The 12736-nt window shown below is 47.7% G+C and overlaps 1 protein-coding gene across 6 annotated transcripts in view; it reads left to right on the top strand.

Annotated features, from left to right (window-relative positions):
- The window catches only part of PHLDB3 (pleckstrin homology like domain family B member 3), a 166158-nt gene that overhangs the window by 51606 nt on the left and 101816 nt on the right, over nucleotides 1-12736 (top strand). For all 6 annotated transcript variants that reach the window (XM_069201320.1, XM_069201318.1, XM_069201316.1 and 3 more), the window contains exons 3-5: nucleotides 517-654; nucleotides 8299-8436; nucleotides 8706-8834. In XM_069201320.1, the coding sequence (XP_069057421.1) occupies nucleotides 517-654; nucleotides 8299-8436; nucleotides 8706-8834 (405 nt within the window). The remainder of the gene's footprint in view (nucleotides 1-516; nucleotides 655-8298; nucleotides 8437-8705; nucleotides 8835-12736) is intronic.

The raw sequence follows: 12736 nt of genomic DNA, 5'->3' as shown, positions 1-12736 counted from the left end.
AAAAAAAAAAACACCCCTTTTTTTTCTAGAGTGTGTATTTTTGTTGGAAAAGTACTGTGCAATCTGATGGCCACTAGTTTTTGAAAAAGGTGTATGTTTTTTGACGCATCCCTAACTTCAGTTTCAATAAAGGAACACTTTGTTACCGTAGGAGCTGGGCTCCTTGTCTGTTCAGTCTTTGGGCTGTCTTTCTTAGGAGAGCCAATGGGGTTGGGGCAGTGTCAGACACATAGTCACTGAAGTGATTGCGCAAGAATTATTGATCTGGTGTGTTACTGTCTGCATAGGGCTACTGATGACTCCCCGTCACCCACGTACCACTTCTCAAGGCCTGGGCTTTAAAGTATTGTTTTCAGGTATGTTATCTAGGTTAGTTCAACTGAAGAGAACCAGGACTTCAACTCCCACAATGTCACGTCCTGCTGTCTTGGATTCATCCGGTCACTCTGTCTGCGTAGAATGTGTTCGTCCATGGAGGATGATGATCTGTTAATACCCTTTCTCCTCATTCCTCAGGAAGAAGGGTTTGAGAAGGGGGGACCTCTGGTGGTCACCCACTTCCAGGAGGAGCAGCTGAACGCATTGGCGAAGATCTCAAGCCTGGAACAGCGGATTAAGGAGCTGAACCAGCAGAAGAAAGAACTGACAATCGAGGTAGGGGAGCTGGATGAGGGCATGAGGTAGATGGTGGAGAACTGAGCAGATTTTGGAGGGATACAAATCGGGGTGTGCAATTACAGGGGCGATAGGAGGGATGGTGTATTGAGGGTAATGTGAGTCAGATGTTCGTGGGAGGCTGGAGGGGCACTCAGACTTTGGTATAGACCGAAGACTTTGGTAAAGACCGAGGACTAGGCTACAGACCAAGGACCAGGGTATGCTCGGAAGACCAGGGTATGCTCGGAAGACCAGGGTATGACAATGACGTATAAAAGACTGATACTCAGCAAAAGTGGAGTGATTGAATTTGGGTGGTTGGAATAACTATATGGTGATGAGCTTGGTGTTCTTTAGTAATTTGATCATGACACAGATTTAGATAGATTGTGGTAGACTAGTGGTTGAGAAATGAAGGTACCACAATAAGTAGATAATTCTCGTCTAGTACCACGAGCTGATGATCGGGTATAGTTCTGCTGTTGTCTGCGGCGCACAGCACAGTGGGCTTTCCTCCGTGAATTTCACTTTTTAGTTTGCACGCTCTGTGCCTGGTCCTTGGTGGTTCTGTTGCCTGAGTCCTGGCACCAACCTTCCTCAACACTGTGTTCTACTCCTGAATCTCTGGCCTGTTTTGTCTGTTTCTCCCTCCGCATCTTCCGGGGCTACCAGCTGGTCCCGTCAGTCGTGGCTTTTCACTCAACACCAGTTTCCAGGCTCTGGTTTTAGAGCCTCAAATTAAAGCCCCAAAATCCAAGGTGGATACAGAGCTGGGACTGGCAGAAGGCATCATAGATGCCATGTGTGGGGCAACCTGCCCGCCGTAAGAAACTGTACCTATAAATAGTTAGCATTTTACAGAAATTGCTAGTAGGTAATCACATAATAAGCAAGTAGAGGAAAGAATGTTCTCTGTAGCAGCCTCACTGGTAAACAGAAAGTGAGCGTATAGGCTCACTTTATCACTTCCGCCAGCCATGATAAGACATTGGTGTCGTGCGCGTCACATGAAGACAAGTATCTTTGCTTGTCACCGGAAAAGGCTGACAAGGCAGCATCTCTCAGGAAACGTGTAAGGAGTGCTGCCAAGTGCCTTTGGGTTTTTATTTTTAGGTCTGGGTCTTGGCAGCACATCTGCAAAGGACCTATTGTTAACAGTAGATTTAGAGCAGGATTTGAATCTGCTTCTTTCCAACATTGAAATACTTCCACTGTCATCTTTCAGTCATTGGCTTGAGAACTTGTTAGTCATGGCTGGACTCACCCCAATGGAGCAAACACCTTGCACATAATACTGTTGCCTTCTTGAGAGTTTCCTTCCTCCTCCACTCCAGTATTTTTTCTTCTCACTGTGCTGTGGAAATCTCTGCTACACTGTAAATTCTGTACAATATTTTTGCTTTGGCACTTATGTGTGAAAACCCTGATTTTTGCAACCATCCCACTTCATTATAAGATAAATATAAAGGAGAAAGTAACTAATTTCGATTCCTATGGATGGCCATTTTGGAAAAGAAAGTTGACTGAGAAAAAAGTATGCAGATACTTTCTCTTGCGTAGAGAAAAGCTCTGGCATGAGCAAACTTGCAGCTTGGTATTCTGAAAATAATTTTACAGTGCCTGGATTCGATCAGAGTGAAAATGATCTTCTTATTCTATAAAAATGTATCATGCAAATCAGAAAAATCTAAAATCTTGCAGGGAAAGATAACCTTGAAATCTTTAAAAAAAAAAAAAATAATATAGAACGTCACAAAATTACACTGGTGGGGCAAAAACTTTGCACGCTGTTACCATGGACATCGATTCATATAAATGTCAGGGGTAGCGGAAGTGACAGCACATGCCATGTTACCCCCCCTCCCCCCGGCCTAATATCACAGGAAGTTGCATCACACAAACGTTGATCTGGTTACATTGCTGAAAGTGACATAACCTACCCTTTGACCCTCCCAATGATGTAACAGAAAGTGACATCGGAAAGCATTTGACCAGGTAACATTACAGGAAGTGAGATCATGTGACCTTTGGACCCCATGAAATCAAAGGAAGCAACATTGCATGACCTTTGGCTTGGTGCTATTACAGGAAGTGATACATATAACGTTTAGTTACTTACATCACACATAGTGGATAAAACATCTCTACAAATACAAAAGTACTCCCCTATAAACAGATATACTTCAAATCCTATTGAAAATGCAGCTACAGGCATCATGTTAGGTAGTATGTTTCAGGCATATTAACCATGTGCACTACCTTAGATAAGGGAAAACTGCCTCTGGACAAAAGTCCCATCTCTCTCCAGCAGGTACAGTAATAAATCACGAGAGTTAACTTGACACTTTCATTGTTGCCCGAAAATTGCTGAATAGAAACTTTGCAGTGCTTTTAAAACTGCTACAGAACTGGCCACACTGCTACAAAACTGGCCACATTAACTAAACCTGTCCCCAACCCTTCCAGTCTCCTGGGGAAATGCCCACCCATCGCCCGATGCCTGGTACGGCCATTCCGGTCTTGTTGGTGTTCAAGGCAGATAATGGCCCTCATTTTGACCTAGTGGTGTTTTGACCACAAGGGTTAATGTGGTGGTATCACTGCCAATAGGCTGGCGGTGTGTACTGCCACATTATGAGTGTGGCGGGTTGGCTCCACCCATGACCGCCAGGGTACCACCGCCACGAAAACTAAGGCGGTAGGGCTACCAGTGACTGGGAATTTCTTCACTGTCACCGGTAGAAGGCTCCCCCCAAACAATCACCTAGCACCCCCAACCCCCCTAGAATCACATCACCCACCACTCCCCCTCCCCGCAATTGTGCACACACACCCACACGCACCACAAATACACCCATGCACCACTACTTCCATACACGCATTCACTCACACTCCTCCATACACGCATTCACTCATGCATACTTACACGTATACACACTGACATGCAGACACGCACTCACTGTAACATTCATACACACATTCACTCGCATGCATATAACCACGCATACACAAAACACTCAGATGCATACACACACATATTCGTACAGACATCCAGACACCACACACTCACACACAACACCCCCCACTCCTGTCGGACGCTCGACTTACCTTGTGTGGCGAGGAGGTTATCCGGCAGGGAACAGGAAGGGGTGCTGCTATCGCCAGCAGCGCCCCGCCAGCAGGACACCACAAGGCCGTCTGTATGGTCAAATTACGGCTGGCGGCGTCCTACTGGTGGGCGGTGCAGGTGGTAGCACCGCCCAAGCGCCTCGATCGCCAGCATGACTACTGCCAGATTTCCATCCTAAATGTGGCAAAATCCAGCAGTATTCATATTATGGCGGTCTTCTGGCGCCCACGGCTTTGGCAGTCTCGCTTTGAGATCCCCGGAGTCATAATGAGGGCCAATGTCTTGTTGGCCAGTGCAGAAGCACTCACTGACCAGCGTGCACATCCTGTGGCTAAAGGGATGCAGTGTTCAACATAAAACAATGGCAATTATTGTATTGTTCACATTACCTAAATGATGACCAGACCGCTCGAAGGGTTGAACCTAAAATGTGTGCTCTTTAACAAGGAATTTGAAAATTTTGTGTTGACTCCAAAAACAGATAATCTTATCTTACTTTATTTGTTGCACCTGTTAGAGGTTTTTTCAGGGTCCGCAGCTCACAGGAGTCACGACGACTGGCACCACTACCAAAAAGGAAGTCGGAGCGCAAGGACTCCAGTCTAGTATTTGTGACAGCTCAATCCGTTTCACGCTCGCAAAGCTTCACCTGTCCCGCGGCCCGCTCGAGGTCCGACCGCCCTACTCAGTCAGAGAGTGACCATTAAGTGAAGCAAGTCACTCACTGCCGGGTCCTGAACGAGTGTTGATTCTTTTCAGTCACTCTAGAGCCTTGACACCCAACACCCGCGCAGCAGGCACGAGTCCGACTCCGAGCTTGCGCCGTGTCAGCGTGGCGTTTACTGATGCGCGGTGGCTGGCCTATAATTTTTACCAAGACAGTCCTCGCTGGTAGCACTTTTGTGTGCTACCAGATAAACGGCCCTAGGACCCAGTTGACTGGCCCAAACCAGTGCTTAATTTGTGCTTGTTGTTGCTGGTGCTGAGCACCACTTATTTTTGAGGGCCAGAGCTTATTTTTCTGTCTCAAGCATTTGCTGTGAGCAGAAGACACGTTTGAGAAAGACAGAGGAAGAGAAAAATGAAAAAGCGTCACAAAGGGAGAAAGTAGAAAGCTTCAAGATTGAGTTGAAGGGGCAGGGAGTGGCTGTAAATGGATTAAAGAGGCCCGAGATGGCTTCAGGATTCCGCTGCCTCAGTATTCCGTGTTCGCACATTTAGTTGCAGCAGCCCCTTGTTTAAGAGGAGGGCTTTGGGCACCGGCACCTTTTTATTTACAAATTAAGCACTGGCCCAAACACGGTGTACAGATACCACACCAGGCACCACATCCTCAGCTAGGGTAGGGTGCAGCAGGTGTACACTTGGACTTACACACACGTGCTGCAAGCTGCGGCACATGTAGTTAGTCACTGTCCAATCATGCCCAGCCGTGCTGCGCTTGCTTCATGCTCATTCGCTCAGCTTCCTGGTCCGGGGTCACCATAGCAACAAGTGAGACAAGTTCTTTCCTCCACCCAATCCCAGCTTGCAGGGCATCATGTTGTCTCTGCAGGCAGAGCTTCAGCCCATCAGTGCAATAAAGAGCTTCTCACACACGACTGACTTCATGCCACCAGAGCGCTTGCCACGGCTGACAAACAGCCAGGGGTCGCATGCAAGGTGGCAGGGGTCGCAACGGATGGCTTAGGGGCAACACCTGATTAACGTCCATGTTATTATGTTACTTTAAGTTCCCAAACTATAAACGTGGACATGACTAGCCGAGACAATATTTTATTGTATCGGGAGACACTCCAGTCTTGCGCAGTCACTCCTCAGATATGTGACTCAGCTCCCGAGACATCCCAAGGCCTGGTGGTGGTGACTCGTGTCCCGAGACATCCCAAGGCCTGGTGGTGGTGACTCGTGTCCGAGACATCCCAAGGCCTGGTGGTGGTGACTCGTGTCCCGAGACATCCCAAGGCCTGGTGGTGGTGACTCGTGTCCCGAGACATCCCAAGGCCTGGTGGTGGTGACTCGTGTCCCGAGACATCCCAAGGCCTGGTGGTGGTGACTCGTGTCCGAGACATCCCAAGGCCTGGTGGTGGTGACTCGTGTCCCGAGACATCCCAAGGCCTGGTGGTGGTGACTCGTGTCCCGAGACATCCCAAGGCCTGGTGGTGGTGTGCTTGCATCCTGTTGTCCGTCCTTTGTGTCTTACTACTCACATACACCGGTGCATTGCGAAAGCCCTGCCGTAGGGTGCAGTGTCTGATGGTGGCCTGCTGCATTGGCATCTTTTCAAACTGTCTGCCTCTAAAAGGCCTGTGGGCCCGGGCATGGGCCATCCTCGTGTCATGGTGGGCCTGAGAAGCGACTAGGTCTCACAGGTGGGCAGTCTCTTTCTTAGTGACTCACGTTTTTATATTTTCAGGTATCTAATAATGCACACATTTAGCTCCAAGGATCCAGGGGTGCCTTACAGAGAACATTTTTATTGTAACAAGAGTCTGTTGAACATCAGGTGCTAGACGTAGGAGTGTGACGTTTGGGGCCCGGTGAAAGTCAGATTACAGGAACCGGGATGTGCAGTGGGCAGAACTGTCCCTTTGTGTTTGATCTGCCAACATTAGACAAATTACCATTTGGATAAAGTGATTCGCCAAAAATCACACAATATGTTGGCAAAGCGCTGAAGCCGAGCATATAATTGGCTGCAAACTCAGTGGCGTAGCCCTTAAACTACATGAATTTGAGATTCTCTTTTAATTAAAATCAATTTTTATAGACCTCTTGCCATCGTTTCATAAAAAACATTCAGCATCTGTAGAATATAAAAATCTACTCCTAAATTTAGGATGCATCAAAGGAACGACAAAAAATACAGTTGTACGAAAACAATGCTTGGAAAACAGTGACAACATAGAGAGAACCAACAAATTGACTACATTCTATGTAGCGCCTCCATGCTCTGGCTGACTCAGTTTTACAGTATGTCAACATGTTTTGGCTGTTTATTTACAAAAACCTTCTTCAGGTCACTCTGACCAGTTCAGCGCTTGTGGGTTTTTGCATTTGTTTTAATGTGAAATCAGTTGTAAATATTCAATGTTTTAAATGGTGTTTAGTTTTGGCCCATTCAAATACTACCTTCTTTGTCTCAAGTCTTTATTTGCTTTTTAGTATAAAACATAGTCAACAAAATGTTTGTTATTATCGACTGGTCTTATTGTGGTCAGCGGTCTCAACCCCCTAATCAGTTTGCCTAATAGTTGCCTCCGGTGGTTCACAGTTTGCAGCAGCCTCCATTGGAATACAGTAGAGACAGTCACCAAGTTCATATTCACCCACCCTCATGCATGAACTCACAGGTCCTGTTCTTTTCCTGTTTCCTGCTTCTCGTTATCCCAGTTTGGTAGGTTCAGTGTGTCAGATGAGCAAGAGGCACTGAGAACCACAATTCGTGTACAGCCAAACAGGTATTTCAGGCACCACCACCTGCCTGACTAAAGTGTCGAAACTTCACGAGGCTGAAACAAGCATGATTCAATGCTTTAATATTTTGTTCTTGAAGACCTAAAACAACAAAACTAGAGTGATCATAAAATACGTCGGAGGACTGACTTAAGAAGGTAAATGGGAAATCCGCGAACAGGCTGGCGCCACGGTAATGCCGCAAGGTTGGGGCCTGAGTCACCTGTCAGTTTCCAGGCAGGACAGTACCTCGGAGGGACTCATTCGTGTGAAAGATAGGGTTGATCTGTGAGACAATATTTGTGGTATGAGGGTTGAGAAAAAAAATGACTTCCTTAAGACTCAGATTGTCCTTTGACACCTAAAATACTGTGTGAATGAAATTTCAAGACACCTCCACGATTCGTAGTCTGAATCAGGAAATCCAAAGTCTGTAAAATGCAAATAATGTTTTACATGCAAATAAGTGTAATCTGGTATCCTCCATTTCCTTTAGCATTTTTTTTATTGAGGCATGCTGTCTGTTTGGATTTAAATATGGCGTGAAAACCACAAGTTAGCAGAATTAGATTACGCATTCTTGAACTGTTGAAATATGAGTTCAAATCTGTAAAGACTCTGCTAGAAGGCAGTTTGTTCCACAGAAGGAACTAAGGAAACAATTGATTATCTTTACCCTAATAATCAGAAAAATTGTCAAGATTCCTTCTAAAAAAAAAAAAAAAAAATTGAAATATAGCTAGAATGACCATAGGACCCAATGCCACAGAGATCACAAAAGTGGCAGGTTCGGCTACCTCTTTTTAAGCCATATGAAATGGAGCACTCAGTTTATTGAGGTAGAAACAGTACAACACTACAAATCCCTAAATCAATTGGTTCATAATCAAAAGGCCCTGGGAAGGGACCCAAAGATCTTTGACATCACTTAGTGCCAACCTCCATGTTGTCTGCAACATTTGATGTGCCTTGGACAGTACCAAGGCTTCTTTCCCATGGGTGATTGTTAGATGGACCTGGTACCTTTTTCAGACTTTTGTCTGCTCTGCCCTTAGATGGAGATGGAAGGGGCCCTGCTGGAGGGGGAGCTGAGAACCGAGAAGCTGGAGATGCACCGGGAGGAGGAGGCGATCCGTGCTTTGCAGTGTCGGCTCCAGTACAGCGAGAGAAAGTGCCAGGCTGAACGAGAGCAGGTGAGCTGACTTGACCTGACCCATCATCCCAGGTGTTTGAGGTGGGATAAGAAAGCAAAGGCTTGCATGAGTTGACCCCATGGTTACCGATAAGAGCTGCCCTGCTTTTCTTCAGAAGATATGATAATGTGCAGTATATTTCTTCGAAGAATGCCCCCTAAGGGCTCTTGACTGAGTGGAGTGGGTGCCATGATCATGCTGTAGTTACTTGAGTGTGATGAAAAGCTGAGCTTGTCTTTTGCTTCCATGATCTGCTTGTGTCTCTGCAGGAGAAGGCTCGGCTCCAGGAAGAGAAGCGGAAAGTGGAGGAGCTGGAACGGAGGTTCAAGGAGTCACAGAAGCTATTGGACAACCAGCCAGAGTGCTTGCGGGAGCAGCTGGGAGTGCAGATTCAGGAGGTAACAAGATGCTTTTGGGACGGGTGGCCTGTTGAAGCAGCTGGGTCAGAAGGCCTAAGAGGTACAACAAGGGGTAGGGTGGTGAATAAGAGGGTGCATGCGGGAGCCGCTGGCAGTGTAGATCCAGGATGTAACAGGACGCTCGTGAGATAGGCGGCCTGTGGGAGCCCCTAAGGGAGTAGATCCAGGCAGTGCAACAAGCGGTTGGGCATTAAAGGAGAGTATGCATGTGGGAGCCTCCAAGGGTGCAGATCTTGGAGGTACAACAAGGGAGGTGGGATGGCGAAGGAGAAACTGAGAGTGCATGTGGGTGGAGGTCAGAGTGCAGATTAGGAGCTACAAGGGGTGGGGTAGCAAAGGAGAGAGTGCATGTTATGAGCAGCTGGGTGGGAAGGCCCAGGAGGTACAACAAGGGTTGGGGTGGTGAAGGAGAGGGTGCATGTGGGAGCAGTTGGGAGTGCAGATCCATGAGGTAACGGGAGGCTTGTGGGATAGGTGACCTTTGGGAACCACTAATGATGCAGATCTGTGAAGTACCACAAGAGGTGAGGTGATGAAGGCAAGAGTGCATGTGGGAGCAGTTGGGAGTGCAGATCCAGGAGGTAACGGGAGGCTTGTGGGATAGGTGACCTTTGGGAACCACTAATGATGCAGATCTGTGAAGTACCACAAGAGGTGAGGTGATGAAGGCAAGAGTGCATGCGGAAGCAGCTGGGAGAGCAGGTCCAAGAGGTAATAGGAGGCTTGTGGGACAGGTGACCTGTGGGAACCACTAATAATGCAGATAAGTGAAGTACTAGAAGAGGTGAGGTGATGAATACAAGAGTGCATGTGGAAGCAGCTGGGAGAGAAGGTCCAGGAGGTAATGGGAGGCTTGTGGGACAGGTGACCTGTGGGAACCACTAATAATGCAGATAAGTGAAGTACTAGAAGAGGTGAGGTGATGAATACAAGAGTGCATGTGGAAGCAGCTGGGAGAGCAGGTCCAGGAGGTAATAGGAGGCTTGTGGGACAGGTGACCTGTGGGAACCACTAATAATGCAGATCTGTGAAGTACGAGAAGAGGTGAGGTGATGAATACAAGAGTGCATGTGGAAGCAGCTGGGAGAGCAGGTCCAGCAGCTAACAGGAGGCTTGTAGGGCAGATGGCCTGTGGGAGCACCTAAGGGAGCAGATCCAGGAGGTACTTTAAGAGTTGGGGTGGTGAAGGGAAGTGTGCTTGCAGAGCAGTTGGGAGGGCACCTCCAGAAGGTAAAAGGAGATTTGTGGGACAGGCTGCCCGTAGGAGCCTCTGAGGGTGCAGATGCAATGGAGAGGAAGTATGCACCCGGGGATGCAGGTTCAGGAGGTAGATGAAGGGATGGGTGGAGAGGGGGGCGGTGCCTGCTGCAGCTGTAGGTCTGGTTGGTATGAGAAGGAGAGGGGGACAGGATGTGGTGGAGGTAGATGGGATGCAGGTCCAGGAGGTACAGAATAGGATGGGTGGTGAGGAGCAGGAATAGCTCTAGGTTCATCTCCAGGAGTCACAGGAAGGGATGCGATCAGGGCTCCTGTGGGAGCCACGGGCGGTGGGAGGGCTGCGGATCATGGAGGTACGGTAAGGGATGGGTGGTGAGTGAGATGGTGTCTGCCACATCAGCTAGGGATGCAGATGAAATGGGAGGGGATGCTCGCCGGAATGCCTGTTGTGTACAGGTAGAAGGTTCAAGTGTAGTATGGGTGAATGTGCCAGAGGGACCAGGTCTGTAGGATTATGTAGGCATTGGAAATTGTGTGGGGGGGGGGGTGCTTGAGGGAGCAGCTGGGGCGGCGTATTTATTTATTAAATGCACAAGTGAAAGAGATGGAATGATGGATGTAAAACAGTTGCATATGGCACATTACAAACAGTAACGTGGCTGCTTGGGTGCTTATGACAAGCTCAAGGGGGATATTAAATTGTCCGGTAACTATTGATCCTCAGAAAAGGAGGATCTTGGCATTGGAGCAGAGTCTGAGATCATGGCCATCCAGTCGGATATTTGCTATTGCAGTGCTCCAGCATCTTAAACCTAAGGCGTGAAAGCCCTCTCTCTCCTTCTGAGGTCTCTTGTGATGGACAGGAGATTTTTTTGTCCACTGACCACAGTTGTCTAGTATGGGCCACAAGTTTATTTTTGGGGATCTGGACTCAAGCACATAATTGTGCAGTATTTAAGATTAATACTCAAATGGTAGTCCTCTCTCGGGAGAGCAGGCCATGCTGTCCTATGTGTCTTGTTCACGCACAGGAGACTTCTGTGTCCTTATTTCTAAGAAAGCTCTGTTTGTAGCATGCCTTGGTGTAGATTACTCCTGCCATCCACTGTTGTGCTTGGATGTTTGCAAGCTGTTTTTCTTTGAGTAAGTCTTTCAAATTGCAAGGTGTGACGTGATTTCTCCCCATCTGACTGCTTTTTCCACCATCGGGTTTGGATGCACATCTAAGATTCATCATGTGTATGTTTTCCATATGCTTTCTTTCTCACATGGATGGATTTCGACACTAATGTATCCCAAAACGAGTCTGCGTCTTGACAGCTGTCCGTCATGCTTCTTCACCTGGTCCTTTGGAGACTGATGCCCCTGACTCTGTTGTCCTCCTTTCACGGATCGAAGACAAAACCACACATGTCGGAACCACGCATGCCTTAATGTGGTCAGAACCACTACCGCGTCTTTTGCATGCATGCCTTTACCACACATGCCTTTACAACGTATTTTGATGTAAAAGCATGCTTAGTAAAGGCATATGTGGAAACGGCATGCGTTTTTGTGTCATAGAACCCCCCCCCTCTTAACCTTACAATCTAACCCAACACCCAACCCCCCCTCCAAAAAAAAAAACCTCTGGCCCCTGTGTACATAAAAACAAAAAACTAACCTGACCGAAACCCCCCACCCACCCTGAGCCCTAAAACCTCCCACCTCTAAAAAGTAAAATACCCCTCACCCACCCTAAACTCTAAAAATTAATAACTACCCCTACCTCCCCACCCCGCCCCTAACAAAAAAGCTATCCAGAGTAAGCACTAAATCCACCCCACTACTAAAAACTACCCCCAAACCCTGCCCCAGACCCACTTAACCTCACTGCGTCCTCTCCCAATCCTTTCTCCTCTCTGCCCTCCTCCGACCACCAAAAAATAAACTACCCAGACCCCCCACCCCGCCCCTAAAAAATAAATTACCTCCTCACCCACCCTAGATCCACCCCACCCCTAAAACTAACCTCCAAACCCAGCCCCCCTTACCTGACTGCATCCTCTCCCAATCCTTCCTCCTCTCCTCCCGCCCTTCCTTAAACCTTCCAGCCCCTAACAAAATAAACTACCTGCTCCTAAAAAAAAAAAACTACCCAGACTCCCCCACCCACCCTAAACCCTAAAAAATAAACTTCCCTAACCCGCCCCTAAAAAAAAAAAAACTACCCCCAAACCCTGCCCCAGCCCCACTTACCCCACCTGTTCTTTCCTGATCCACTAGGCCGTTCTCTACCTTAACCATGCATGCGTGGTTAACACATGTGTAGTTAAGGAAGAGATAAAGGCAGTCGTTGTTTAGGCAAGCGTTGTTCCGCTTGCTTGGGAAACGTCCACGTTGTTTAGGGCGCGTTGTTTGTGACGTTTCCCACCCTGCACCCTTCGGTGACCGCCCATCCTGCCTCGGCCTCAGACACCAAAGAATGCAGAGAGAAAGGGGTTAATGGAACGGACACCCTTCCAATGTTGCACCAGGTGTAAGTCTAAAAAGCTGTGGTTGGACCATCACAGAATCTGCAACTTATGCCTGTCTTCCTCCTATCTATACATGCTTAACAAGGACACCCCTGTTTGCCCAAGGGACAGTGATAATCAGTATATATTGTCCATACATAAAGTCAT

Source organism: Pleurodeles waltl, chromosome 7 (genome assembly GCF_031143425.1).
Source record: "Pleurodeles waltl isolate 20211129_DDA chromosome 7, aPleWal1.hap1.20221129, whole genome shotgun sequence".
In the NCBI taxonomy this organism is placed as follows: Eukaryota; Metazoa; Chordata; class Amphibia; order Caudata; family Salamandridae; genus Pleurodeles; species Pleurodeles waltl.
This window is presented reverse-complemented; position numbering and strand designations above follow the sequence as displayed.